A 26,420-nucleotide genomic window follows, 5' to 3' on the forward strand; every position below is an offset into this window, starting at 1 on the left:
TTTTCTGGAGGGGACAGAGAACTTAATTGCTGATGGCTCTAAAAGCGCGCCCTGTTTGGTGGCCTGAAAACAAAACCCGTGAAAATCCATGACTGAAAAATGAGACTTTCTCCTAATGATCGGGGCTGCTGTTTCTACTGATTCGCCTGTGAATAACAGCTCGTTCCTTACTCGTGGCTGAGGAACCTTGAATTGTTTCCCAAAGCCTAAGGCAGCGGGAAGGGCTGGGGTTGTCAGATCACTGCAAATCAAATAAACCAGAGCGGTTTGGAGTTGTCTCGTTCCCTCTGTCTTTTCCCAAGAAAGAGGGGTGGAAGAATGGTAGAATTTGTTACATTGAAGGTCGGTGGTAATCCAGAGCTGCAGAGCGAGCTCGGTGCCCGTGGAAGGGGAACTGCTCTCTCAAGTGGAAGTACTTGGTGTCTCGTTGCCTGTGGGACAGAAAGGGACATCAAGAGTCAACCAAACGACTTTCTCGCCTTCAGAGATGAGGCTCTGGAGGTCACGGTTAATTGAAGGTAGTTGTGGAAGTGTGCCTTACTGAGCAACATGCTGTGTCTGGCTCGGGGCCTAAATATCTCCAAAGTTTGGGGTTGGTTTAAGTGCTTTTTGGTTATTAGCTGGATGTCACTCTTCCAAGCGCCTCTTGCGCTCTCCACAGGGGTTTGCTGCTGCCTCCTGCGTTGGGCCGAGGGGACCGGCAGCCCTCAGGACAGGGACTTTCTCAGGTGCGGAGGTTAAACCCTGTCGGTGCTGCTTAAAAACTGCTCTGATGTTACTGCGGCGGTCACAATGTGAAATCTGGTGGCTTAGGGGAGCCTGAGATTTGCATTCCTCGTAACTGCGGGGGATTTTGGGGAGCCTGTGTGGTACAATCCCCTTCCTGCTCCCAGATTCCTGTCGCTGACCCGGCAGCGGGTGGTTGGAATAACTGATGCCCGCAGCGGCTGAGGGTCGACCTGATCCCGTCATTGCTGGAGCTCTGGAGCCGAGGAATGGGAGCGTTGCCCATTTCCATCATGGCTTGTGAGGGAAATAATGCGGTTTGATATAGTTGCGGTGTGGAAATGGCGATTCCTCTTTACACGTGTGCTTACAGGGTGCACGCAGGTGTTTCTTAATGCCTGCGAAGCTTTATGAGATTGGTTAATGAGCGTTGCTTTGCTGTGCAAGTGCAAAGTGTTATTTTCATGGAGAAACAAACTCAGATGTTCCCTTTATTTTTCTTTTGTTAAAGGCAGAATGCCTATTTTAAAGCTTTCCTTGCAGGCAGAATAACATCTGCTTTTGAGGATTGTTTCTTTCCCTGCAGGGTGGAAAAATCTACAGCCTCGCTAAGGCCGCAGAGGAAGAAAACTCATCAGTTTTCAAGAGCAAACTGCAGTTTGGAGGGGGGGTGGTCTGCCAGAGCGCCTTTTAGCACCTCGTCAGGCACATTTCTTTTCCCTCAGGGCTGAGATGTAACATAGCCTTTTCATTTGGCTGGGTTTTGGTTGTATGAATTAATGGGTGTTTCAATGAGAACCACAAGACCTAATTTCTGAGTCTCCCTCCTAAGAATTGTTGAGGGACGGAAGCGGGACAGGGAGGTAACCCGAGTGAAATGCTGAAGGCTTTTAAGGATGGAATGAGGAATGGCGGGGCTTGTTCTGGTCACACACTATGACAATAAAAGGCCACAAGTTCCCCGTGGAGGTAAAGAACCGACAATTTGAGAGAGCGTTAATGGATTTGCCTCATCGAAAGGTTACCCGGGCAATACGGGGGTCACTCTCCATCTCATTCCTGGTGAGCTGCCTGCCTGTAAAGACCATCATTGCATTATAATCACAGAGGCAGGCCCTGAATTGAGGTTTGGGAAGTCATTAGCTAATTTTATGGTAATTCTTTTTTTTGCAGAGTGAGTCTGTGACTCGGATCTCTCTGCTGCGGGTGAGACACGTCCTTCCCTCTGCTTTCGCAATGGCCGCTTTCCTTGGGCGCAGGGACCGCACAGCCCTCTGCACGTTTCTCAGTAAGTAAATTGTGGCTGTGCCGCCTTCCTGCCTGGCCTGGGGAGCTTGTCCTTTACTGAGTGAGAAAGCAAGTTTTGCCCTGGAAGAAATAAAGAGATTTTTATACTCTCTGTCCTTCTGTGCAGCACTGCCGTCCCAATGCAGCCTCCGGAGAGGTGCCTTTCCTCCAGCTCTCGAACCATGGCAGGGAAGGGACCTGCTGTCTCATTCAGATGGACGAATTTCATTGTTCTTCGGCAATAAATGAAAGTGGTGACAATTGTTACCTGGTCCACCCTGCCCTGGGGGTCTGCCCACTCTTCCCTTTCCCTGTGGGAAGGCTCCGAGGATCTCCCGGGCTATAGGAACAGGCAGGCAGTAAGGATGCTGTGCTGGGAAGCTTTGACTGCCTTTGCTGTCTTCCTCCTGTGGATGGAAAGATCGATCCGCAGCACTTTGGAGCTCACCTTCCCCAAAAGCTCAGGTTGCCTTTTGTTATCCAGAAACAGCGCATTTTTCTGTGCAGGAAACAAGACTATTCAGAAATTCCAGCACAGTATGGAAGAAAAACACGTTTGGAGTTTTAATGCAGGTCATTCTTTTTTGGTGTTCTGGTTAAAAATTGACGTCTGTAACTTTGAAACTAATATTTGTATGCTTCTGTCAATGGATACAATTCACATAGCCGCTCAAAGGAGAAGGGATCTTAAGCACCTCCCTTATTTCAGGCTGTATCATGATACAGCTCTTCTGCTGCTGGCCATCAGTCTCGGAGTAGATCTTGCCATTTCGATCAGGTTTTGAGGAAGAAATACCCAATTTTCTTGCCTGATGGGGCACAAAAGGGCTCGAAGGGCATCACGGTAATGCTATTGGTGTCAAGACGGGGCTGTGGGAGTTGTTAGAGGGCAGTTGGTGATGCTCTGCTGAGAAATAACTGCCGTACCTGACACGTCCCTTCCTTCAAAGCGGGTGCGTGCTATCATGCTGTTCCCAACTTGCCTTCCTCACCTCCTCTGCCTTATCGATTTCAGATACGTCAACATGAGCAGCGACTTTCAGGCGGAGATCCAAGACCTGCAGGACAGTTCCCGGTTGGAAGAGGAGGAAGAGGGAGCGTTGCTGGTGTGGAAGCCCTGGGGAGACATCGAAACAAACCTGGATACCTGCTCCAAGATTGTGCCAGGGGAAAGAGCCAACCTTGAGCATGCCTTGCACCGCCTGCATGATGCTCTGGTAAGAAGCAGCTGGTTTTGAATTCCTACCGGTCTAGGACAGCCTTTGGCACTGGGGTGAGCTGGGAGTCGCTCCCGAGTTTTCTGTTCCGCAGGCTCGAATTTCTTTGCTAAAGGGGCAGAGTTAAGGTCTCGTGGGTTGACAGACGCCATGTATCAATAGGAGCTTGTTTTGTCTCTTGTCAATTCTGTGACAATTGGGAGAATAGAAGTCCTCCTACTCCCAGTGCTGGGAATGAAGGAATATTAGCTAAAACCCGAGGTCTACCCCGGAGAAATGTCCTGTCCTTGAGAACTGCACCGTCCCTGGGTGCTCCTTGCTGAGCAAACGCCTCCAGCCTGAACCCGGTGAAGCCCCGAGCGGGTCTGCTTTGCTCCCTCTTCTTCGAAGAAGGGATTTCACACCGCTGACGTGTGGCAGAGGACTCGGCATCTGCTGCGTTTGCACGAGGAGGCTCTACCTGCAGCAGGGATGAGCCCAAAAGGACTCCAGCAGCAAGCAGTCTTCTCCTGGAGGTGGTGGCTGGTGGAGTGCCACAGCTTGGTTCCCAGAGATCTCCACAGGTTCTGGTTTCTTTATTTAACAAGCAGTGCTTTTTTATATTCTCTTACCCAGGTGCTTATCTATGCATATATTCAGCATTCTACTTTTGCCCGATACGCTCTCACATCACACGCTGTTCATGCTCTGGTCAAAGCCAGGATGTTTGCCAACCCTTATCCTTTTACTTAGCTCTTCTCAGGACTCCCCAGTCTCTTCAAGGGTACATGGATATCTGCTCAACGTTGATGTTAAACTTGCATTCTGATCCCTCGGACCAGCCGAGGTTTCCCACAATTCCCCCTTTTTGTATTTGTGCTACAAATGCCGCCCCCATCACCCGCTGCAGGGCCCTTTGCAGTAGGGAGATGAGACATGGCACCATCATTAGCACAACTACAACTATCAACAATATTATTAATCCTGCTTTGACCACTGAAACCAGCCATCCCGAGAGTCCCCAGTTCTGCAAAAGGTGATCAAAAGAGAAGAACCCATCCTCTTCCTTTAATTTTTTCATTCATTCCATTAACTCTTGTATGCGCGCATGAATGGATTGAGAATGGTCTGATAAGTTCATGCAGCACATCCCATCAAAATCTTGACAACCATGACCTTGAGCCAGCAACAAAAAATCTATTGCAGCTCGATTCTGCAGTGTGGCATGTCTGACTGAGTCCACATCTAGTAGTAAACTACTTAAAGCTGAAGATGTAGCATTAGATTGCTTAGCCAGCCAACACCCAAGCTTGTTAAGCATAGCGAGTGCTTTAGCTGACGCCACTCTGGGGCCTAAAAAGGATGCCATGATTATTTCTCCAGGGTTCCAAAATTGTACATTGTCATCGCAGCTATTTTTGAATGCATGAGCACTTCATTTTGGGCACCTATAGTGTTACACAATCATAGATGTATTTGGTGTTAGTAAGGTTAATCTTCCTAAACTACAGGGTCCCCGTTTTATATGAGAGGGGATACCAGGCCATGCTCTATCTCCACAAATGAGAAAGATTCCCGCTGGCAAGCTAAGAGGATGATTAGTAGATTTAGAGATATTAGTTGATGTGTAGTTGCACCAAGCAGATTCATTTCCATAAACAATCAGACTAGAATTAATACATTGAATGTTTGACTGATTTTTGCCACTATAATTAAAATACAAGCAGTAATCCATTTTAACAGAACCCAGTAATTCTAGTTCTTGTGGTTTGAGGTTACTGTATTGCAGATAGGGTACCCAGGCATCCCAATTATCAACTACGTCACCCCCTTTTGTCAAGTGCTTCAGAGACTCTAACTCCGGCACAGGTCAGGTGTCTAAGGGCTGTCCCAGCAGACATGTTGAGAAAGGATTTTCTGGTGATGAGGTTGACAAACAAAGTGTGTCCTGGCCCGTTAAGTTTGCTAGGGTGACCCACACATTAGTCTTTGCTTGTGCGGGCATCCAAAATCCCGAGACAGGAGTAACTAGAGTCACGCATGCCAGGATCAAGTGCAAAGCCTTCATCCTGTGAGTTCATGTGAGGAGTCGTTGTCTGTAGACTTTAGGTATGGACGAATATACCTGGACGGCACCCACTGTGGTCCGTGATCTGTGGAGACATAAGCATAACCTCTTCCCCACGTGATCACGTCATACGGACCCAACCACTGTCCTGTCCTGAGGTCTCGCAGCAGCACTTTTGCTCCAGGACCCACCCGTTCCTGGGTCACAAGGGAACCAAAGTGCCGAAGAAGGGGTGGCATCGCAGCAGGAGTATCATCAGCAAACTGCAAAAAGTTTAATACATATACAGCTTTAGTTAAATTGTGCTTCAGGGGTTTCCCTTATCATTCCCCCTTTTTTTTTTTTTTGTAAAAGGCGTTTTAGAGTCCCGTGTGCACGCTCAACAATACTCTGACCCGTGGGTGAGTGGGGGATGCCTGTGACGTGTCACGCCCCAGAGTTGTAGAAAACAAGCTACCTTTTGCGATACATAAGCAGGACCATTATCAGTTTTGATCTGTTGTGGGACACCTAAAACAGAAAATGCACGCTGCCAATGGCGTAAGACATCTCGAGCTGATTCTCCAGTGTGAGCAGTGGCTACGAGGGCAGAAGAAAATGTATTGATTGATACATGTATATACTTCAAACGGCCGAATTCAGTAATATGTGTGACATCAGTTTGCCAAAGCTGTAAAGCGCGTAATCCTCGTGGATTGGTGCCATAATATACAGGTACATGTTCATCTTGACAATCGGGGCAGGCCGCAATAATATTGCGGGCCTCAGTATTACTAAGATTAAACTGACGTTTTAAAGCACAATATCCCTGATGATAAAAACTATGCGATGCTATCGCTTGCTGTTTAACATTGGGCACAGGTCCCAGGGCCACTGCAGACACTAAAGCATCAGCTTGTGCACTGCCTTCTACAATAAATCCTGGTAACTGGGTATGACTTTTAATGTGCATCACATAATATTCCTGCTGTCGCCTCTGCATTGTTATCCATGACAGTTTCAATACACCAAACAGTAATTCATTAGTTACATTACCTAAAACAGCTTTATCTAAATGTTGTACCAGAGCGGCCACATAAGCTGAATCTGTCACAATGTTGACTGGGCCGGGGAAACTCTGAAACACCATGGTCATCGCTCGTAGTTCTACGACTTGGGGCGAACCTTCCTGATGTTCAATCTTATGTCGCCATTGTGTTCCTTGTCTCCAGACAATGGCAGCTTTTCCAGTTTTTCCTGACCCATCTGTGAACACCGTGGGGCCCTCCACTGGATTTCTATGACTGAGATTTTTTTTTTTTTTTGTCCAAAGGTTATTTGTGTGCCCAATTTAATCAGTGGGTGTGAAGGTAAATGGTCAATGCTTTTGCTACAGACCATTGACAAAATGTAGATGAGTTTTTCATACCTTATGGCAACACTTTCCACTGATACCTTTTGGTAGGCTCCATGTTATTCACAGACGGAACAGTAAATGCAAATTTTTCTTTGTCTTGTTCTGCCAGAGGGATGGTAAAAAAAAAAAAAAATTTAAATCTATTACAACAATTTCCCACCCCATAGGTATCATAGTAGGCGAAGGTAATCCCGGTTGTAGTGCTCCCATTGTTGCCATGACATCATTAATCTTTCTCAAATCACGCAACAATCTCCATTTCCCCGATTTCTTTTTGATAACAAATACTGGGGTATTCCAAGGGCTATGTGAGGCCTCTATGTGTCCTGCAACAAGTTGTTCCGTTACCAGAGACTGCATGGCCGTTAATTTCTCTTGGCCAAGGGGCCACTGATCAACCCACACCGGTTTTTCTGTTAGCCATTTTAGAGCTAAAGTGGGTCGAGAAACACCCTGCAATACAGTGGCCCCGACTAAAAATCCGTAGTTATGCGAACTCCCCATTGGCCTAAGCAGTCCCTTCCCCATAGGTTTAAAGGAGTTGAGGTCACATATGGCCGCACTGTAGCCCTTTGCCCTTCTGAGTTTACAATCACAATAGGGTTAGTGGACATATAACTGTTGGCAACTCCTCTGAGTCCTGCCACTCCCAAGGCATTGGAGGTTAGTGGCCAAGCAACAGGCCACTCCCGTAAAGAGATGATCATCACATCTGCTCCAGTGTCTAATAATCCAGTCAGTCGGATCTTCTTGGGGGTGGCATCATTAAGTTCAAGAACACAATGCATTTGTGGGTGTTGATTAGATACTCTTTGCACCCAATAGACTTGTGGCTTTCCTGTAGAGCCAAAACCACTATTACCACGTGTAACGTTGTTTGTTCGTGGAACACAATTTTGAAATGGGATTAACTGAGCAAGTCGAGTTCCCTTCTCAATAGTCACAGGTGGTGTAGCTGTTGATACCATGGCACATATTTGTCCTGTGTAATCAGCATCAATCACTCCAACATGTACCATGAGGCCTTGTAAGGTGGTACGAGATCTTCCTATCAGTAAGGTACTTAAACCTTTGCCAGTTGGTCCCCAAGCGTCCAGGGGCAACTTGTGTACCTCTTTCGTACTTATTGTCACTGCGTCGGCAGTGGATACATCCATCCCGGCTGCCCCTCTTGTCTCTCCTGATAGCCTGTCACAGAGGGTTGCTCTTGCACTACTCCCAGGAACGGATTGTTGAGGCGGGGTATTTGTGTCTGCGCACACCCTTTCGTGCTCTTCTTGCCGTTTCCCGATGGTATAGGTTGCCCATTAAAGTGATATTTTGAGTGACATTGCTTAGCAATATGTCCCATTCTTCCACATCGATGACACATCATGCTTGCAGCACCTCCTGTACTCTGCTTTTGAGGGCCAGTTCTCTGTGGCTTCTTTCTAGGGCACTCTGCTTTTACATGGCCCGACTGACCACACCCATAACATTTTAGGCTTTGCACACGCACTACTGCCATTGCTGTTGCAAGTGCAGTCATTTTATGTTCCACAGACCCAACTTTAGCACATGCGGTTATCGTGGCCTCTAAGGTGGGATCACCTGGCAAAGCTTCAATTATTTTTTGGCAGTCCGCGTTCGCGTTATCTCGGGCTAGCTGTTTCAGTAGCATCTCACGGAGGTGAGTGCCAAACACCTGTCGCTCAATGGCTGCCTGCAGTTTCTCAACAAACGGAAGAAATGCTTCACGAGTACCTTGCTTAATAGTGGTATATTTCTGTTTTGGCTCTGCCAACTCGGCAGTAGGGATTAATGATTCAATTCCTACTCGCTTCACTTGTTCTAACACAAGGGGGGGCCATTGCGCCTGGTGCTGTGGATTATTAAATTGACCCGTCCCTGTTAATACTTCAGCGCCATTACCATAGCGAGAGTCCCCTTGCAGAAACTGTAAGTTAGCCACAGCTTGTGCCTCAGCTCTTTGTTGCCAAATGCTTCTAAAAACTGTTAACTGCACCGGCTGAAAAATAACCTGAGCGAGGTGTTGAATATCATAAGGAGTCATCGCTTCTAAGGACAGCAATCTTATGAGTTGCATTACTGCAGGAGAGTTCGGGCCGTACTGAGCAACAGCTTTCTGCAAATCCTGAATCACTTTCCAGGAATAGGGCATATGTTCATGGGGCTGCCCTGATGCAGGGTCATTGTATACTACAGGAAAAGCAGCAGGCTCGGCAATTTCAGTACTAGGAGACTCGGCATGAGAAAGTGAAACAGGTATTTTCTCTGACAAGTCCCATTCACCCAATTCCATCGCTTTTTGCTTCACCTCCCTCCAAAATCGGACAGGGTTTCGGGGTTTAACCATCACTTGAACTGGTGGTAAGTCCCAAGTTCAGGGATACTTTGAACAACAGAGAGGACCCCCTTGTTCTATTTGCGATTTTACATCAGTGTGAGAAGGACAAGGGGGAGGTGGGGCAGAAGGGACAGAAACTGGAGGAGAATTGCCCCAGTCGATCAAATTGCTTTCCTCCTCATTGTCCGATTCAGGAGGCAAAGGTGGATAAGGGAAGGGTGGATTAGGAGGTTCACAAGGGATGAGCACCTCCTCCGGAGGGGTCTTTTGGACCTCTTCACTGTTCTCGACTTGGTCTCTAGGCAATACAAATCCCGATCGGTTAGCACCTTCACTTGCAGCTTGGTCGCGAGGTAATACATATTTATATTGTTTATCTTTTGTGTTCATCGGGAGCAGTCCTTTATTTTCCCGAGCAGCAATCTCCTGCCCCTTTAAATCATCAACACGAGGTTTAGAGACAAATGGCGCAGGGGCTGCGGACGGCTGTTCACTCCCTCCTGCTAAATCTCTCTGCTCTTATTAGAGACAATAAAAGTTCTTTATTGTCTCTAATAAAAGTCGCCACGTAGTTAACAACTCAACAGCCGTTTTTGAGCCGCACGTAGCTTCCTCAAATAAAGTCTGCCCTAGCTTTGTCCATTGCGTTATACTAAATGCTGTAACCGATGTTACTTTTACTCCCCGTTCTTTTCCCCACAGTAGCATTTTTCGCGAAGTCACTTCAGGGAGGATTACACCTTGCCGTTTCAACAACAGCATCCATGTGGAGAGGATAGTCTGCTCCTCCTTAGTTAACTTCCCTCCCATGTCCCTGGTGGCTCACCTACTACAGGTGTCTTCTTAAATATGATCCGGATCCATTAACAGCTCTGCCCGCTGTCCTCAGCTTCACTGGGCTCCATCCCCACGACTATTTCCAGTCGTCTTCTTCCTTAGAATCACGTCAGGGTCACCAGTTGTTGTTGGGACGGACACGACACTGGACATCAAGTTGCAGCAATCCAATTTCTTTATTTAACAAGCAGTGCTTTTTTATATTCTTTTACCCGGGTGCTTATCTATGCATATATTCAGCATTCTACTTTTGCCCCATACGCTCTCACATCACATGCTGTTCATGCTCTGGTCAGAGCCAGGATGTTTGCCAACCCTTATCTTTTTACTCAGCTCTTCTCAGGACTCCCCAGTCTCTTCAAGGGTACACGGATATCTGCTCAAGGTCAACGTTAAACTCACATTCTGATCCCTCGGACCAGCCGAGGTTTCCCACAGTGCACTCTTCTAAGGCATTAATATCTAGCGCCCTTGTGGTTTGTGTTGCTGCTTGTCGGGGGCATTTGTAGCTCGCAATCGTGGATCCCGCTAATTGCTTCTGAACTGCAATAGTGTAATCGCCATCGCACACACAGAACTTGCAATAGTGACGTATTGGACCTGTGAGTGAAGTCCAAATAAATTGTTAATTTGAACCTCTCCGTGAAGTACTTTTTTCCCATTTCGTCACAGAGTCTCCTCCAGAGGGTGAGGGATTGTGGTGGTCCTCCAAGAGCCCTGTCAATACCCAAATCTCTAGCCAGTGGTCCCAACCGCTTGGTTTCTCTACCATCTCAGTCCAAACTCTCGGCTCCAGTGTCCCAGCATCGGAGTAGCCAAGGAATCGCTCGCTCGCCTTCCTGACGGCCGTAATCCTTACGTATGTCTCGCAGCTCACTTGGAGCTAATGATGGAGTAGTTTCCTCTGTTCCTTCATTGTATGATGTCCCTGGTTGCCCATTGCTGTCTGGCCCTACTGCACGTTTCCTCTTATGCACAGAGGTGACTGATACCGGCACCGACTGTGTCTGTAGCTCAGCTGCGTCAGCCATCACCACGGTCAGAGTAGGTCTGGTACTTGTTGCAGCTGCGGGTGCTGTCATGGGAGGCGGTGGGGTCTGGATGGGATCAGTGTCTGTCACAGGGCCAACAGGGGCTGCACAGGGATGATGTATGTCGCGGGGGCTGTGCAGGCGGGATGTCCGTCGGGGGGGCTGGTGGGGGCTGTGCCGGTACGGTGTACAGCAGGGGGCAGCGGGGGCTGTCGTAGGAGCCGGCAGGATCTCAGCCGGCGGAGTCTGGATGGGATCACCGCCTGCCATAGAGGCCGGCGGCGGCTGTGGCCGGTAGGAGCCGGCGGGGTCTCTGCCGGACGTTTCCCTCTACCGCAGATCCAGACAATGACAAAGGTCAAACCCGCAAAACTTAACAACACAAGCACAACCATCAAAAGGTTCCCAGGGTATTCTAATGGCAACCCCTATTAATGAGCGCAATGGAAAGCTGGCCAGATGAGAAGGCCCTGTTAAATCTCAGCCCCGAGGGAAAAGAAATGTGCCCGAGGAGGTGCTAAAAGGCGCTCTGGCACACACAACCCACCCCCAAAACTGCAGTGCCGCCGCTGGGCTCCCAGCTGACAAGTTTTCTTCCTTTGCGGCCTCAGTGAGGCTGTGGATTATTTCTTTCTTTTTGTTGGTTTTCCAGATGGGAAATGCGGGGTTTCTCCCAGCTTCCCTGCTGCAAAAAGCAGTTTGGAACCCTCCTGAAAGGAGTGTTGAACACTACTTAAAGCAGTTGGTTAACCCTTCCAAAGCAGTTTTTCAGCCCCCCTAAAGCAGTTTTGAACCCTTCTTAAGTACAATTTTTTTCCTGGTAAGTGAATATCCGTAAAGATATTGTTCATAGTGTTTTAAATCAGTGCCAAGTCCCTGCAGCGCTGCCTCCGTCTGCTTTTTTCTGGCTTCACACACGGGATCAGACAAATAGAAGGAGCAGCGCCCGTCTCACTGGCAAACCCGCTCCTCCCTTCCCGGTTTCATTGCCCATTTCTTTAGGTTTTTCAGCCACAATTCAGAGATATTGATTTGATGAAGGTGCGCAGAAGCTAAAGCATTTTTGGGGAGAAAGCCATTAATTGTTGGAGGATGCAAATGTGATTGGTGACAGTCTCTGTCTCTGCTTTGGGCAATACCATTTTTGGCATCCCGTGCATGTGTTCTTTGTCCGGGTGACGCAGTCACAGCGTATTAAAAGGAATTGAGAGTATTTTATTGGTTTATCGATCTCTACAATAACTTGGGGAACTGTAATTAACCCCCCCCCCCGAGTCCTTCAGAGCTGCCCGTGGGTCTCTGCCAGCCCAATTTGGGTTTTTTCTCTCCCCACCAGCTCCGTATGGATGCCTGTACCCAGCATCCGTCCCAAATGTTCCTGGAGCACCTTTGGATGGATTCTGTCTCTAAAATGGTGCTGACACCCCCTTTTTTGTGGCGGCAGGGCCCGATCCCGTGGCAGGAGGCGAAGGGGTGGGCTCCTTCTGCCCCAGTGCTGGGGGGGGTCGCTCCGCAGGAAACGCCCGTTCAGGGGGTCCAAAGACCCCATGAACTCCCCCATTTTGGGCCGTTTTGGTGCCCCTGGCCGCCCCCGCGGTGACACATCCCAGCCGGGAGGAGGGTGCCAGGGACACCCTCATTTTGGGGAGGGCTGGGCTGGTTTCGGGGGGTCCCGGCTCATTTTGGGGAGGGCTGGGCTGGTTTCTTCGGCCTCGCAGTGCCCGGGGCGGAGGGAAGCGGCGGCGCGGGGCTGAGGGAGCCTCGTTCTCCTCGGCGCGGCCCCACTCCCCCCACCCCCCCGCTGGGGGGCGTGGCCCGGGTCTGCCCCTCTGCGCATGCGCGGGTGGGCGGGCACGAAGGGGAGCACTTCCGGTGTGCGTCGGCGGTCGGTACCGGGGGAGATGGGGGAGCCGGGGGGTATGGCGGCACGAGCGGTGCCGAGGTCTCCGGTGCCAGTTCGGGGGGTTTGTGGGGTGGCGGGACCGGGCTGGGGGGCTCGGGGGGCGGCCTGGGCCTGTTTATGGGGGGCAGAGCCGAGTGGGGGGTCCCCGGGGGAAACAGGACCGATTCAGCCCGTCCCCCGCTGCCGCCCCCTCACCCCCCGCTCGCTCCCCGCAGGTGGCGGCAGCCCCGGCCGCAGCGCAGGGTGCCCGGGGCCGGCCTGGCCGGGCGCTTGGCTCCGCTCTGGGCTCCGCTCTCAGCCCCCCCCGGCAGGTCAGCCCGGCCGTGCCCCCTTGGCCCGCCTCCAGCCCACGGCCGAGCCCCCCCAGGTACCCCCGAGATGGGTCGGGGGGTGTCAGCGCTGGGTCCCCTGAAGCGGGGATGGGTGGTGGGCACGGGCATTGCTGGGAGCCCGTGGGCAGCCCTGGGACCCCCTTAAAGCCCACGGAGAGCCCCGGGGCCCCCTTGTCTCCCCCAGAGCCGACGGGGGTAGCTGTGGGGTCAGCTTAAGGAGTCTGACCTAAGGACTGCTGCTTTTTGGAGCGTTGGGGGAGGGGGAGGGCTGGCGGTGTGGGGAGTGGAGGTGTGTGGGAGGAGTCCCGTGTCTTGAGGGAGGTTTGGGGGTGTTGGGCAGATTTAGGGGAGTGGGGGAGGGGTCCCCTCCTTTGGAGCTCCCTGGTTCTTTTCTTCCAAACTGTGGGAGGCAGCGGGCGAAGGGGGAAGGCAATAGAGTGAGTTGCTGTACTTCAGTCCTTGGTTGAGAGTCAGCGACTCTGCTCCCTTGCTGCTCAGCAGACTATTAGCTCCGTGGGGCTGTTTCTCCAGGCAGGCTACGACAACAGAAACGGCCCCGCTTCCTCGGAAGAGTTGTCAGCGGTGACGTCTCCTGGGAATGTACTGCATGACGTTGGATAGACCTGGCACCATGCAGCAGCTCAGAGCTCCACAGCGTATGCTTCCACGCTCAGTTCCGTTCCCTGCGTGGGAATCCACTCTTTCTCAGTCCCTGCTGGCAGGTCCTGTGGAGGCTCCTGGCTGAGCACCAGCCCCAGTTTCCTCACTGCCCCACCAGCAGCCATGGGAGAGTGGGGGTGTCCTGAGTGTGTGAGCACCGCTGGCTCTGTTGCTGCACTGGGCCAGGGCTCCAGGAAGTGGTAGAGGGAGCTCTGAGAAGAGGAGCTGCTCCTCAACAGGCTGCTGCAGTCCTCCGAGTTGGCCAGCGAGCACAGGCTGCAGGGGCTCTTGTGGTGGCCCTCGGGGGGCCCAGGAGCCCACGGGGTGCCTGGACCAGAAGGAGCTGTCCCCACTGATAGGACCTATAGGCGGCAGAGGAGGGCAGGGGGATGTGGGGACTTGGGGGGGGCGGGGGGTAGAGAGAGGCATCACTGCTCAGATGGTATATGGTTGGCAGGGAGCCCAGTGGGTCCTGTGGGGCCCGGTGCTCCCTCCTCACTGCCTCCTCAGTTGCCCTGCAGAGGAGGAGAGAGAAGAGACCCGCTGCACCCCGTCTCCTCCGCTGGAGCCCGTGGGCGGCACCCCCTCCTCAGCAGGCGGGCAGGGCTGCCCAGCGCAGGCAGGGCAGGGCACGGGCTGAGGGTCTGGGGCAGGATCTGGGGGTCTCCCACACACTCCCTGCTTCTCCTGTGTCGACTTGAGCTCCCATCCTTCATCCGCTAGCCGAGAAGCTGCTGAGGGAGGGGATGGAGTGAGCGGCCGGCAGCCCCCGGCACAGCCCCGGCTCAGGGCTGCCGTGGGGTGTGGGCTGTTTGCATGGTGCTCCGCGCCAGGGCCACTCACCGCTCTGCTCCTGAGGGCGGGCTCTCGCGTCCGTCGTCCCTTGCTTTGGCTTCTTCCAGTCCCTCTGCAGGACCCCGGGAGCTGGGTGAGACGGGAGCAGCTCCCAGCCCCGCGCCGCAGCCCCCCACCCCACCCCACGCTGTGGCACAGTGCGGTGCAGCAGTCACCTACCTGGAGCCGCTTGGTCCGTAGCACAGAAGAGACCGCGCTGAGCCCCATCCAAAGCATCGCGAGCGGAGACAGGTGAGCTGTGGGGGGGACGTTGGAGTCCCTCCTGGCACCAGCTGCGGTGCAGCCGCGCAACCCTGGGGTGCCCCCCATGGGAAATGTTAAATGGAGCTGGGTGGGCTGGAGAAAGGGAGGAAGCACCTCTTGAAACCAGCTGGGCCCTCTCCAGCCACAAAAGCCTCCCCAGAGGCACCAGAGGGGACCCCCAGATCCTTGAAGGGCTGCCCCAGACTCCCTCTGGCCTGCAGGAGTCCCCCCCAGGACCCCTTACGGACACCCCAGTGGCGTCCCAATTCTGGGTTCTTTACTTGCTGGGCAAGCCAGTAACACACTGTGTGGGAGCAGCCAGCCAAGCCGGTTTCAGAGCACCAGAGGTGAGAGGCAGGGAGCTGCCATCCCACTCAGCTCCATCCCCGCCGTGCCTTGGCTGTGCAGAGAGAACTTGGGGGGAGCTGCAAAACAGCTCAGCCCGGGCTTATCTCCAGATGCACAGAACAACCAAAACCAAATGGCCCTTAACAAACAAAATGCCCCGAGTCCCATCCCACCACTTTTCCCGTGACGTTGAGCGCCGGACATCACAAACTGGCAACAGAGACTTCGCTATGGCACCACCAGAGGGAAATATCCCAGACAGTGTAATCCACTTGGGCATAATCCTGCACCCTCACCGAGTCAGGAAATATAAACCGCGGGGTCTGGGGAGACAAACGGGGAATCCTCCAAGGATACAGCTGGCCCCTAGGAGATCTGTCCCCCCCATCCAGGACGCTGGAGGGGAGCATTTACAGCCGAGCACGGCGTTTCCTTTAACCTCTAGAAAAGCCGGCATTTGCTAAAAAACAAATGTTCCCCTCCCGCCCCGGCCCCCTCTGAAAATAAATAAATAAAGAAAGAATTAAAATCCTTGCAAAACTTAAAAATTGCCGTTAGTTTTGTTAGCGTTACATTAATTCTAAAAACTGACGAGCTGCTGCGCTGTGCGCCGCAGCCCAACCTCCCCCCCTCAATGCTGGGCGAGCTCCTCTGGCCATGCCTGGGATGAAAAACCGGTGGCTTTTAGGAAATAAAAAATTTAAAAAAAAAAGAAGAATAATAAAACCTCTCTTTCTCTCTCTCTCTGCCTGTGTTAGTCCAACGAAAGGGATAGCGTCGGGCGGCGAGGGAGGAGGAAGGGGGAGGCTGTGGGATGGAGAGAGCCCTCCCCGTACCCCTCGGCTGTGCATCCTCACAGCACCGCGGGGAATGGGGGTGGGGGGGTCTGTGGGGGGGTCTTTGGTTTGCACAGGGTGGCCGTGGTGGGGGCTCAGCCCCATCCTTACAGTGCTGGGGTGCACGGGGCTACCAGGCACAGGGTCCCTCCCCCAGTGAGGTGCTTTGGTGCGTTGAGGTGTTAGATGGAGTGGCACCAGCCCATGCCCGCCCCGGGAGGGGGGACACCACCTCTCCAGTGGCACTGGATGGGTGGGAGGGAGGGAGGGAGCAGAGCTCTGGGAGCCATGGAGAAAGGCGTGGGGGTGTCCCTCATCGTGGCAGCCCTACCCCGCCACCCGGCCACCCCAAGGGACACCCAAGCCCCATCTTGGTCCTCTCCCCGTTGGGTGACGCCCTTCCACCCACCCCGGAGGTGCGCTCCTCTCCTGTGGGGGGGACGCCCAGCGCTCGCCTGGCTAGAGAAGCACCGGGGGGGGTGGGGTGGTTAGGGGGCATCTGAGCTTCCCAGTTACAGGGGCGTAATTAGTGCACCATTAATAACCATTAGTAACCACTTTGGCTCTGCTAACCAACTGCGGCGAGGCCCCCACCCCGCTTTAGCACAGGCTTCCTGATGCCAACACCTCCCCGAGCCACTGGGTAAAGCGACACCTGGCAAAAAACCACCACCCCCCAAAAAACCCCCACACCACATCCCCCACTCCCCACCCACCCCTTCTCCCCCCATCACAGCCATGGGGCAAACTCCCACCACCACCACCCCCCAATCTCAGCTCGGCCGTGACCCCCCCGAGACACTGGAAAGAGAGCAACGGAGAGCGAGCTCAGGCTCTTGTGAGCTGGAGAGATTTCTCTTTGGGTTTTGATGTTGTCGGTGGGTGGGATTTGGTTCGTTGTTTTTCACAGAACACACTGCAGTAGAGGACAAAAATATGGTGTCGCAGCCCCCGGGGCCGGCGCTGGCACCGCCACCTCCCCCCACGGCCCCCCCATCCTCCCCCCGGCTCCTGTCCCTCCTCCTGCCCGGCTGCTGTTCCCACTTTCCTTCCTTGGTTTGTTTGGGGTTTTTTTAATGTGTGTGGGGGGTTTTCTCTTTTTCTTCCTTTTGTTTTTTGCTTCCCCCTCCTTTTTCCTCTTTTTCCCCTTTTTGCTTTTTCCCCCTTTTTTCTGTTTCCCCTTCCCCCCCTTTTTTTTTCTCTCCCCCCCCTTTTTTTTCTCTCCCCCCCCCTTTTCCCCTGTTTTTCTTTTTCATTTTTCCCCTTTTTTTCTTTTTCCCCTTTTTTCTTTTCCCACTTTCCCCCCCCCCCCCCTTTTTTTTTCCCCCTCTTTTTAAACAAGCTCTCTCCCGAAGGAGCGGCCCCTGGCTCTCCGCTGGCAGAAGGAGCCTACAGAAGAGCTCTGGCACTGACACGGGCAGGAACACCCACTCAGACATCGCAACACAGCAGTTAGTTTGGCAACACCCCCACCCCCTGTCACAAGTGAGACCTGCACAGACAAAAGGCTCCTGAGTGAGGGCACTGGGGCAGCCCCACCTTAGAAGCAGCAGAGGAGCAGAGCCGTCCGGAGCCATCAAGAGCACAGGAAGGGCTATTCAGGGCCTCATTGTCCGCGCCGAGTGACCGTCTGCTGAGAACCGCTCTGGCGGCTCAGAGCTCAGCCCCAGCAGCAGTCTGGAGCCAACGGGGAAAAGTACACTGGGAGGAAGACTGGCAGCCTTCCTCCACAACGCCCCGGAGAGAATGACCACAGTGCTGCCAATTCCCATCGTTTTGTCCAACTCGTTTCTTTTTTTATTAGAAAATTAATAAAAAACCCTCCAACTCTCAGGTTTCCAAGGCATACAAAATCTCTAAAAGGGAGACACAAGCGTGAGGTGCTGAGGTACCCAAACCTGCCCACGTTAGTCCAACTAAAGGGAGAGCGTCGGGAGGCGAGGGAGGAGGAAGGGGGAGGCTGTGGGATGGAGAGAGCCCTCCCCGTACCCCTCGGCTGTGCATCCTCGCAGCGCCACGGGGAATGGGGGGCTGTGTGTTTGGGGGGGTCTTTGGTTTGCTCCCCTGACCTGCTGGGAAGGGGGAGAGGGGGGATGTCCGGCGGCGGGGTTACAGTCATCGGGCGGTGCTGGGCGGCACGGCGGGAGCCTCCCTTGCTGTGCTGCGAGGCCGGGGCTCCCGGAGCGTGTTTCTGCCCCTGCTGCTTCACCTGCTGGAGCATTTCCCTCATCTCGCACTGTGCAGTCTTGGGGAGGAGAAGGGAAAAGCAAGAGTTGGGGGTCAGGGCACTGTTTCTCCCACCACCACCCACCCCTGAGCCCCCACCCAGCATCTCGCCGCTCCCAACTTTTCACCCCGGACAAGCCCTAATTAATTTCAGGTTTCTGGGTTTTTTTAACTTGTGCTTCCTCCATCGCTCCTTGAGAGAGGCTCAATTTTTTGGGGGGGGGCTGCCATCCCGCTCGAGTGGACAGGAGACAAGGTTATGGAAGATGAACCCAGGTGGGATGCGGGTGGCTTTGCCCGCACCGAGGAGTCCATTCACAATGTCCTCACGTCCAGCAGCATCAAAACCACGGTACCCAGCAAAGAGCTCCCCTGGCGCTGAGGGAGGCCAAGCCAGGCTGGCAGCACAGTGCTGACCACAGGGACGCTCTCAACTTGGCCCTTACTGTCCCCCACACCCACAGCCCCCACCCAGCGCACCTTGAACTGAGCCTCGGGCGGCCCTGTGATGATGACCATGCGCTCGCTGCCCTTGGGACCTTCTGCCGGTGCAATCTGGGGAAGTATGGGGGAGAAGGAGCGTGAGTGCAGCCACCGCTTCAGCAAGACCTTCCCTCGGTGGCATGTCCCCCCACAACGCAGGGCAATCCCCCCATGCAGGAGCATCCCCTCCCACCCGAGCCGGGCTCATAACCAGGGTGCTGCAGGCCTGGCCTTCTACTAAACACAGGCGGGAGAGGTGGGCCCATGCCAACGGGTACAGGAGAGCTGGGGAGAGACTTTTTACAAGGGCATGGGGTGACAGGACGAGGCGGAGTGCCTTCAAAGTGGAAGAGGGGACATTTAGAGGAGATAACAGGAAGAAATTTTTCACTGTGACGGTGGTGAATCACTGGCCCAGCTTGCCCAGAGAAGCTGTGGCTGCCCTAGCCCTGGAGGTGTTCAAGGCCAGGTTGGATGGGGCTTGGAGCAACCTGGGCTGGGGGGAGGTGTCCCTGAACAGGGCAGGGGGGTGGGACTCCATGATCTTCAAGGTCCCTTCCAACCTCAACCGTTCTGTGATAAGCTGGGGAGCAAAACTGCTCCCCGCACACTCCCATTCCCTGACCTCGGCAGTGCAGAGGGGAAACTGAGGCACGAAGCGCAGGACCAGCCCCGCAGCGCCTTCCTCACCTTGATGGAGGCACCCGCAAACCGCACCAGCTGCTTGATGTGCTGCCCCTTCTTCCCGATGATGGCCCCCACCGCCTGCGTCCCGATGAACACGTTCACAACCTCTTGCTCCGGAAGCTGCGGGGGCATGGAAGAGTGAGAGGGTCAGGGCACCAGCTGGACAGGGGACAAAGGAGGTGGCTGTCCCCATCCCACCATCCCATGGTAGTGGTTGCCCACTCTCCCAAGGTGCCCCAGCAAAGATCTCCTGGAGAGGGGGGCCAGGCACCTAAAGGGTGCTGATGTGGGAAGGCGCTGGCTGGGGGAGCTCCGCCGAGAGCTGGCTGAGAGCTCCGCCGAGGAGCTCTATGGTGGGAGAGAAAATGAGGGTCAGTGATGGCCCCAGCATGCCAGACCCTTCCCGGCCACCCCCAGACCCACGCACAGCAGCAAGATACCACCATAAGCCCGGCAGGGACACGGGGACAACCCTTCAGGCCCTCAAACCCCCCCTCACAGAGCGTGGGTGCATCTGAGCTGCATCCAGCGCCATGGGGCTGGGAGGCAGACGGGGGCTCCCAGTTACCCCCACTCCCCCCACGCTGCCACCTTGCCGCCCGTGTCCCGCATCTGCAGGGGAAAACCACGACACAACTCTCTCCTGCTCTGCATTCCAGCAAGTGCAACCGGATGCTACCTGCAAACCACCACTGCTCAGCTGGAGGACGAGCAGACCCGGCTCCCCTGCCCAGCCTGGACGCCGCTCTCGCTCCCAGCCCTGGAAAAAAAGCCTCTCCAGGACGGGGCTGCAGCAACAGCCGCACATTTCCACCCCACAGGAAACAGCTCGTTAACGAGGGGCGAGCACCGCATTTCAAAGCCCCCTTAGGAGCAAGGCAGCGCCCCAAGAGCCAGACAACCCCCCGCACACAGCTCAGCACTCACCACACGCTCGCCGGCCCCCGCAGCAGCGGCTCGAGCGGGGCTGCCCGCGGCCGGCGGTCGGGCGCCGCTCCGTCACAGCCGCTCACCATGGTGGAACGCCGAACGCAGTCCGCGTCCTTCCAGTCGCGCCGCAGCCATGGCGCAGCCGGATGCGGCTACCGGAGCTCCGCGCCAGAGGGGCGCAAAGCGCCGTGCGAGCGCGGAGGAAAGGGCTCGGTAAGCCCGGGATTGGCATTCCCTCACCCACCGAGGGCAGAGGAGGCAGGAGGGGGCGCGCGAGAGCCCGCGCCGCCGGCCGCTGTCGCTCGCCTCAGGCCTGCGGGACGCCGAAAGGCTTCTCCGCTCTCCGAGGGGCCCCTCCGCTCTCTGGGAGGCTTCTGGGGGGCCCCTCCGTCTCTGGAGGGCTTCTGGGGGGCCCCTCCGGCCTCCGTGGGGGCCTCTCCCCGAAGGCCTCTTCCCCTCCTCCGGGCACTCCCCGGCCTCCCGGCGCCCAGCTGCCAGCCGGGGCCCGGCTCGGGGCTTCCGGAGAAGGGCAAGCGCCTCCCCCAGACAGAGCAGGGCCAGGCGGGCCGGGCGGGACGGCGCCGGCCCGGCCCCACCGCAGGGCAGGGGCAGAAGCGGGCCGGGCGGCCGCTAACGGCTCCCTCAGGCAGAGCACAGACGGCGGCGCGCCTGCGCGCGCGCACCCACCGCCCCGCCCCTCTCTCCCCCCTCAGCCTCCCCTCCACTAATGGCTGCGGGGGGCCCTCGGCGCCCTCCTCGCCGCCCCCGGCCCCGCCGCCGCGCAAGAGGCCGCCCCCCAGGGCAGCGAGCCGCCCCGCCGCCTCAGGGCCGCCCCCGGGCATCGCCCCGGCGCCCACTCCCCCCCCATCTCCCCGGCCAGAAGCAATGCTATCAGCAGGGGTCGGGGGCATAACAGTTCAAGAGAAATTCCTTTGTGTAAGAAAGACCAAAGAGTTCTTCAAAGGATCCGGCTGTCCTGACATTTGGGGGGGCAAAGAGAGGAAAAAACCCACCTCGGACCAACCTGTGTGCTCCATTCCCAAAGGACAAAGTGATTGAAGTGGGTGTATGCCCGAGTTGCTTTCCCACCTTTTATGTCCTGTCCTCCTTAGACTTTTCTTTGCAACTCAGTGTAGGGATTTCCGAAACGAACTTAATTTGTTGGCGATAGGAAGAAAGGTAAAATGTTGGGAAGCATTAACGGAATGAGCCAAAGAGGCCTAATGTGCTGCAGCGGGATCATTAGCTCTCTGCGAGCGGTCGTTGGCTGGGAGAGGTTGGGGGGTGTTGAGGAGGGCTGCAGTTAGGTGTATGTGCCTGAGATGATCCCAGGGGCGCTTGGAGGGGGAGACCTTTGGGATAGGAAAAGTAACTTGGGAAGTTTGGGCCCTGTGAAGGGAAGTCAGCCTGCTGGGAGCTTCCCTAGGGTTGCAAAACACTGTTGTGTGTGTTCTTTCCTCAGCGTTTGCATAGTTGTGGATGATGATGATGACGAGACTCCGCCGAAAAAGCAAAAATCAGGTATCGCACATTACACAAGTACTGAATATGCCCGATTTTTCTGAGGTTTCGTGTCCCTTGGAAAAGTCTGGCTTTTGTGCTCTGGCATTGTTCCTGAAACGGTGGCTTTTCAAGCTGTTGGCTTCTTGCCTTGTGGCTCTCTATGCCTATAGCCAATGGCTTGAGGGTGTCCGGTAGGGCTTAGCCCTATAGATGACGGACGTTCTCTGCGGTGACTGTGGCAGGGCCCAATACTTTTACTGCCAGCAGGAGATAGCCCAGGTCTCTGGCGCTGAGCCCGCGCCTGTCAGCAGAAAGAGTATCTTAAATCCAAGCTGTGTGCTCCCTCCTGTCTGTATTCGCAATGTACCTCTGTTGGTTTTCTAGCCTGTTCTTATACGGCCTGTCTTTGTTTTTTAGATTATTCCATCTCTGAGCAGAAAGAGAAAGTTGAAGTTTCTGCAGTGCTGCAGTTGCCGACCAAGGCAACCAAACGCCCGGCGGCTTCCGTCAGCGAAGATGCTGCCGGCACAGAGTCTGCGGAAGAGGTTAGCGAGGGCTTTGAAATGTTAGGGTCTGTGCAAGGTGCGAGAGCAAGCGGCTCTCCCTACTGCATCTTGAGGTTGAGCCTGCTCTGAGCCTGTACAGCAGTAGGTGGTTCTTTTGCATTTCTAGCAGGCAGCTCTAATGTGGGCTGGGTTTGCCTTACTCAAGCCTGCGTCCTCTGCTCCGGCACTGGCAGCTGCGGGAGGAGCAAACTGTTTGTTGTCTTCCAGATACTTGAGAATGGTTCAAGTTTATAGTTTTAGTGTGTTTGCAAACTGTTATTCTCTTTCTCAAGCTTGTGGTTAAGGAATCAATATACACTACCTGACAAGAAAAACTGCATACTTGCTCTGGATAAACCACTTTCTGCTCATTATCCACCAGTCCAGGAGAGCGTTCCTGTAGGACTTTGGCTCTGTAAAAATGAGCCACCTTGACTGCCTAGTTTGGTTCAAAGGTGTAGTGCAGTTTTTCTTATTGCCCCATGGGATTAGAGGGCTAAGAGACTGTCGGGCTCTAGTTCTTCGTTCCTGAGAGAGTCGTTAACTCTTATTTGTACAAAATATATTTCTCAAGGGCCGAACTATCACCCTTTGGAATGTTTAGAAGCCGACTGAGTGATAACTCAGTGACAAGACTGTATTCTTTTAATTGCTGCACATATGAGAGCCTGTATTCAAAATTTAAAGCGTACCTGTCAAAGGTCCTGCCAAGATTTGCCGCCTTCTGCAATCTGAACCAGCAAGTCATGGTCCCCAAGTCATAGTAGAGCTGACTAAGCCTCAGGAAGTGTGTTTGCTGGGATTCACATTCAGGTTACACTCACGCTGGTGCTTTTTTGTTGTTTTCTTTTAAGCCTGGGTCCACTTCTTTAGAGCCTTCCACTAAAAGACCACGATTTTCGTCACTCGAGGTAGCCGTGCTGCAAATTGGTAAGGCTGACATCAAGTTATACGACTTGTTTCATTTTCACCCTACCTTGTGTACTGTCCAAGTCTACCCCTAGGGTTCTGTAGGGATTATGGCAGGCACGGGACGAGGCAGCATCTGGGAATACTTGAGCGTGACCTCTGTTTCTTACCCGCATCCTTGCATTGCTTCTGGAGTGGAGCCGGGCGTCGATCTGGTCGTCTCAGTACCAGAGCTGCCTTGGATGCAGTCCTTCCGTTCTGATAGGTCCACTGTTAGCTTGCCAGAAGCAAATTGTTTTCAATGCTCCTTTTAGGTAGTAGATCCTGAGGAGCCTTTTGTATTTCAGGTTTCGGCTGGCAATACCTTGTGCGCGCAACTTGCTGCAGTTGCCGGTGTGAAAACCTGAAAATGTCCTAAAGTGACATAACACAAATCATATGATGATGTGAGAGAGAAAATGACAATTTATCTTTGGTGAAGCTCGTTACTGTAAACTCATAAACCTCTTCAGTTTCCTTTTATACTTACCGATGCCTTACGCTCTTCTCTCGTAGGTCAAATGCTGTGTGGGACCCATGCTCGCTTGACTAAGGAACCACTCTCTTGTCCTGACAAGACAATTCCCCGTCTGAGGTAAAAATCCTTCCGTTTTCTTTGACTTCTTCCCCGAAAGGTTTACTGCCTATGGTAAGGGAGGTCGTCAGCTGCTTCCCCTCCCGAAGAACCAATATTAAACTTTTTCTTTAAATCCAGCTACTTAATTGACACAGGAGATTAGCTAGAGATTAAAGGTCTGCGGTAAGAGGAAGCGTTGAACTTGAGAGGAGGCTGAGGACACAATCAACAGCGTATCTTGAAGGCAGTTGTTGTGATTTTCACTTTTACTTCTCTCTACTTCCCCATTAGCCAGTTGAAGACAGCAGGTCTTCATCTGAAAGTCATAAACATCTCGTGTCTGTCTCCATCGTCATCGGTGTACATGCTTGACAAAGCAGGTGGTGGTGGAGGTGCACATTGGAATGTTCTCTTGATACCGTTTCTTTTGCCGTTGATGTTTTGAGCACAAGCCGGAAGGGCAAACAGAGCATCAAAGCTGCTCCAGACAGCTTCTTACCACTGAGGCCACCAGTTAAGGAGTGCGCTGCGCCAGAATCCGCCACTGCAGATGAAAATCCATACCATGAAAATGATACAGAAGAGAGTTTCTCATGTAATTTTGGGTGCACTGAGTTTAAGCGCACTGCATTTGAGAGCAGGTCAAGACTCTGCTGTCGGCGTCTCATCTGCCAGTCGTTGCTTATTGTGGTTTGGCTCATATTTTGGAGCAGATCTGGAGCCTGAGAAAGAGATTCCTTTCAGAGGAAGCTAAACCAGAGAAGTTCCTGGGGAAGGTGTCTAATGCACTCCAACCGCTACTGAGCATATAGTCCCTGAGGTCAGAGCAGGGCAGGTCTGAAGTAAAATGTCCCAGCAGTATGGATGTTGTGGACATTGCCATTCTCAGCGTCAGCATAACCTTTAACAAATAGATTGAGCAGAATTGGTCAGGGCTGGTTGAAATGAACGCTGTCTTGTCCCGCAGAGTAAAGTGGCCTCCTCAGGTTAATGCAGATATTTGTCGGATGTGCAAAGAATATTTTGTTCTTCTTAAAGAAAAACCCCAAAAGCCAGCGTGAATTGGTACGCACTGATAACAAATGCCCCCCGTATAAAAATTGTGATTCTCCTCTGTTGTTTGTTTCCTGCCCCAAAGTGTTCAAGCCTCCTCCAAGGAACCAGTGGCGACTGTGAGTCACCGGGAAGAACCAAAATACGGAGGAGACGTCTATCCACGTGCAACACTCAGGACCGGTGAGTATCCCCATGATTCCAATCCGTTCCACTTTGTAGGTAGACGTCAAATCCGAATAGGGCATTTCTTACACACTCGCAGATGACGTTCCGAGTTCAAAGTGCTTGCCAGAATTCGAACTTCCTGACCATACCGTCATCCTTCAAAGTTTTTCCTTTTTTTTTATTTATCACTCAGAAATGGAGAGCTGTGTACATCTGATGGTGATTGAAAGTCGACTTCTTGTTTTCTTACTACTGCTTTTCTGTGCAGGTGTCGAATGTATAGATGTTTGCTGCCCGCAGCGGTCGCAGAGAGGTGATACGATCAGGTAGAGTCTCTTCTAATGATGCTTCTTGTTCCTTTTGGCTCTGCGCGTGTATCTCTTTCAGCCGCTGGTAGAGTCTCGAAGATGACCAACGGTCTTTGATCGTCTCAGTGCTGTGAAAGAGAAGTAGCTAGCTTGCGGCTCCGGAATTGCTTGCAAGCCAGTTGCATCTCCAACACAAGCGAGAGCCGTGCTGCGTGACAAAGAGGGTTGTGCTGGTGTGGTGTTTGCTGTGGGAAGAAAGCCAGTAAGGGTGCGGGTGGTGGCCGTCCCAAGTTGTCCTTGGATGTGCAGAATCCGTTTTTGTTTGTGAGTCGTTCTGCCGAGCCATCAATGAGCTGACATTTCACTTCTTTCACTTGGAAACCCGCATCCTAAGCAGAAGGATTAGAGAGCTTGTAAAGCCTGGTGGGACTTGAGGCAGTTTTGGGGACTTTGTAAGTCCCAAAGGATGCCTGGGGTTTGCCTAGGAGGGGGAAAAAGGCAGCGTGCAGTTGGGTTTGAGAGGCCAGCGGCCTCATTGGTATTGGCTGTCTGAGCTGGCAGGACTGTGAGTTGCGACGGCTTTGCGGTCTTTATGGAAACAGGTTTTTGGGGGCAGTAGGTGCAGCTACAGGGAGAGATTTTGTACGGCGGTAAGATGCACGCATCTTTCTGCAGTGACCTGCCCTTACATGAGAGAGGAGAAAGCGTAGATGGGAGCAGAGGGAGGTTCAGTTGCAGCAGTCCTGTTTTGTAGCTAATTCTGTGCCTATTCTTCTCCCCGCTTTAAAAACTAGTGCTGTATTTAGCCTTGCAAAAGCCTTTCTTGTCCAGAGGGTGAATTCTTGAGAATTCCATGGGACAGGACGGATATAGAGCTCGCTTCTCTCTCTCCCTCTCCTGGCAGGTACTGCACACCAGAAGAAAACT

General features: G+C 53.4%; 1 protein-coding gene across 1 annotated transcript in view; it reads right to left on the minus strand.

Moving 5' to 3' along the window:
• Positions 1–402: 402 nt before the first annotated feature.
• Positions 403–26,420, minus strand: part of LOC309685785 (acrosin-like) — a gene marked incomplete at both ends in the record, with an annotated part of 142,780 nt that continues 116,762 nt past the window's right edge. Inside the window, one exon of the mRNA XM_082501502.1 lies at positions 403–431. Coding sequence (XP_082357628.1) covers positions 403–431 — 29 coding nt within the window. The remainder of the gene's footprint in view (positions 432–26,420) is intronic.

This window comes from Vanellus vanellus, assembly GCF_965231255.1.
Source record: "Vanellus vanellus genome assembly, contig: HAP1_SCAFFOLD_113, whole genome shotgun sequence".
NCBI classification, from domain to species: domain Eukaryota; kingdom Metazoa; phylum Chordata; class Aves; order Charadriiformes; family Charadriidae; genus Vanellus; species Vanellus vanellus.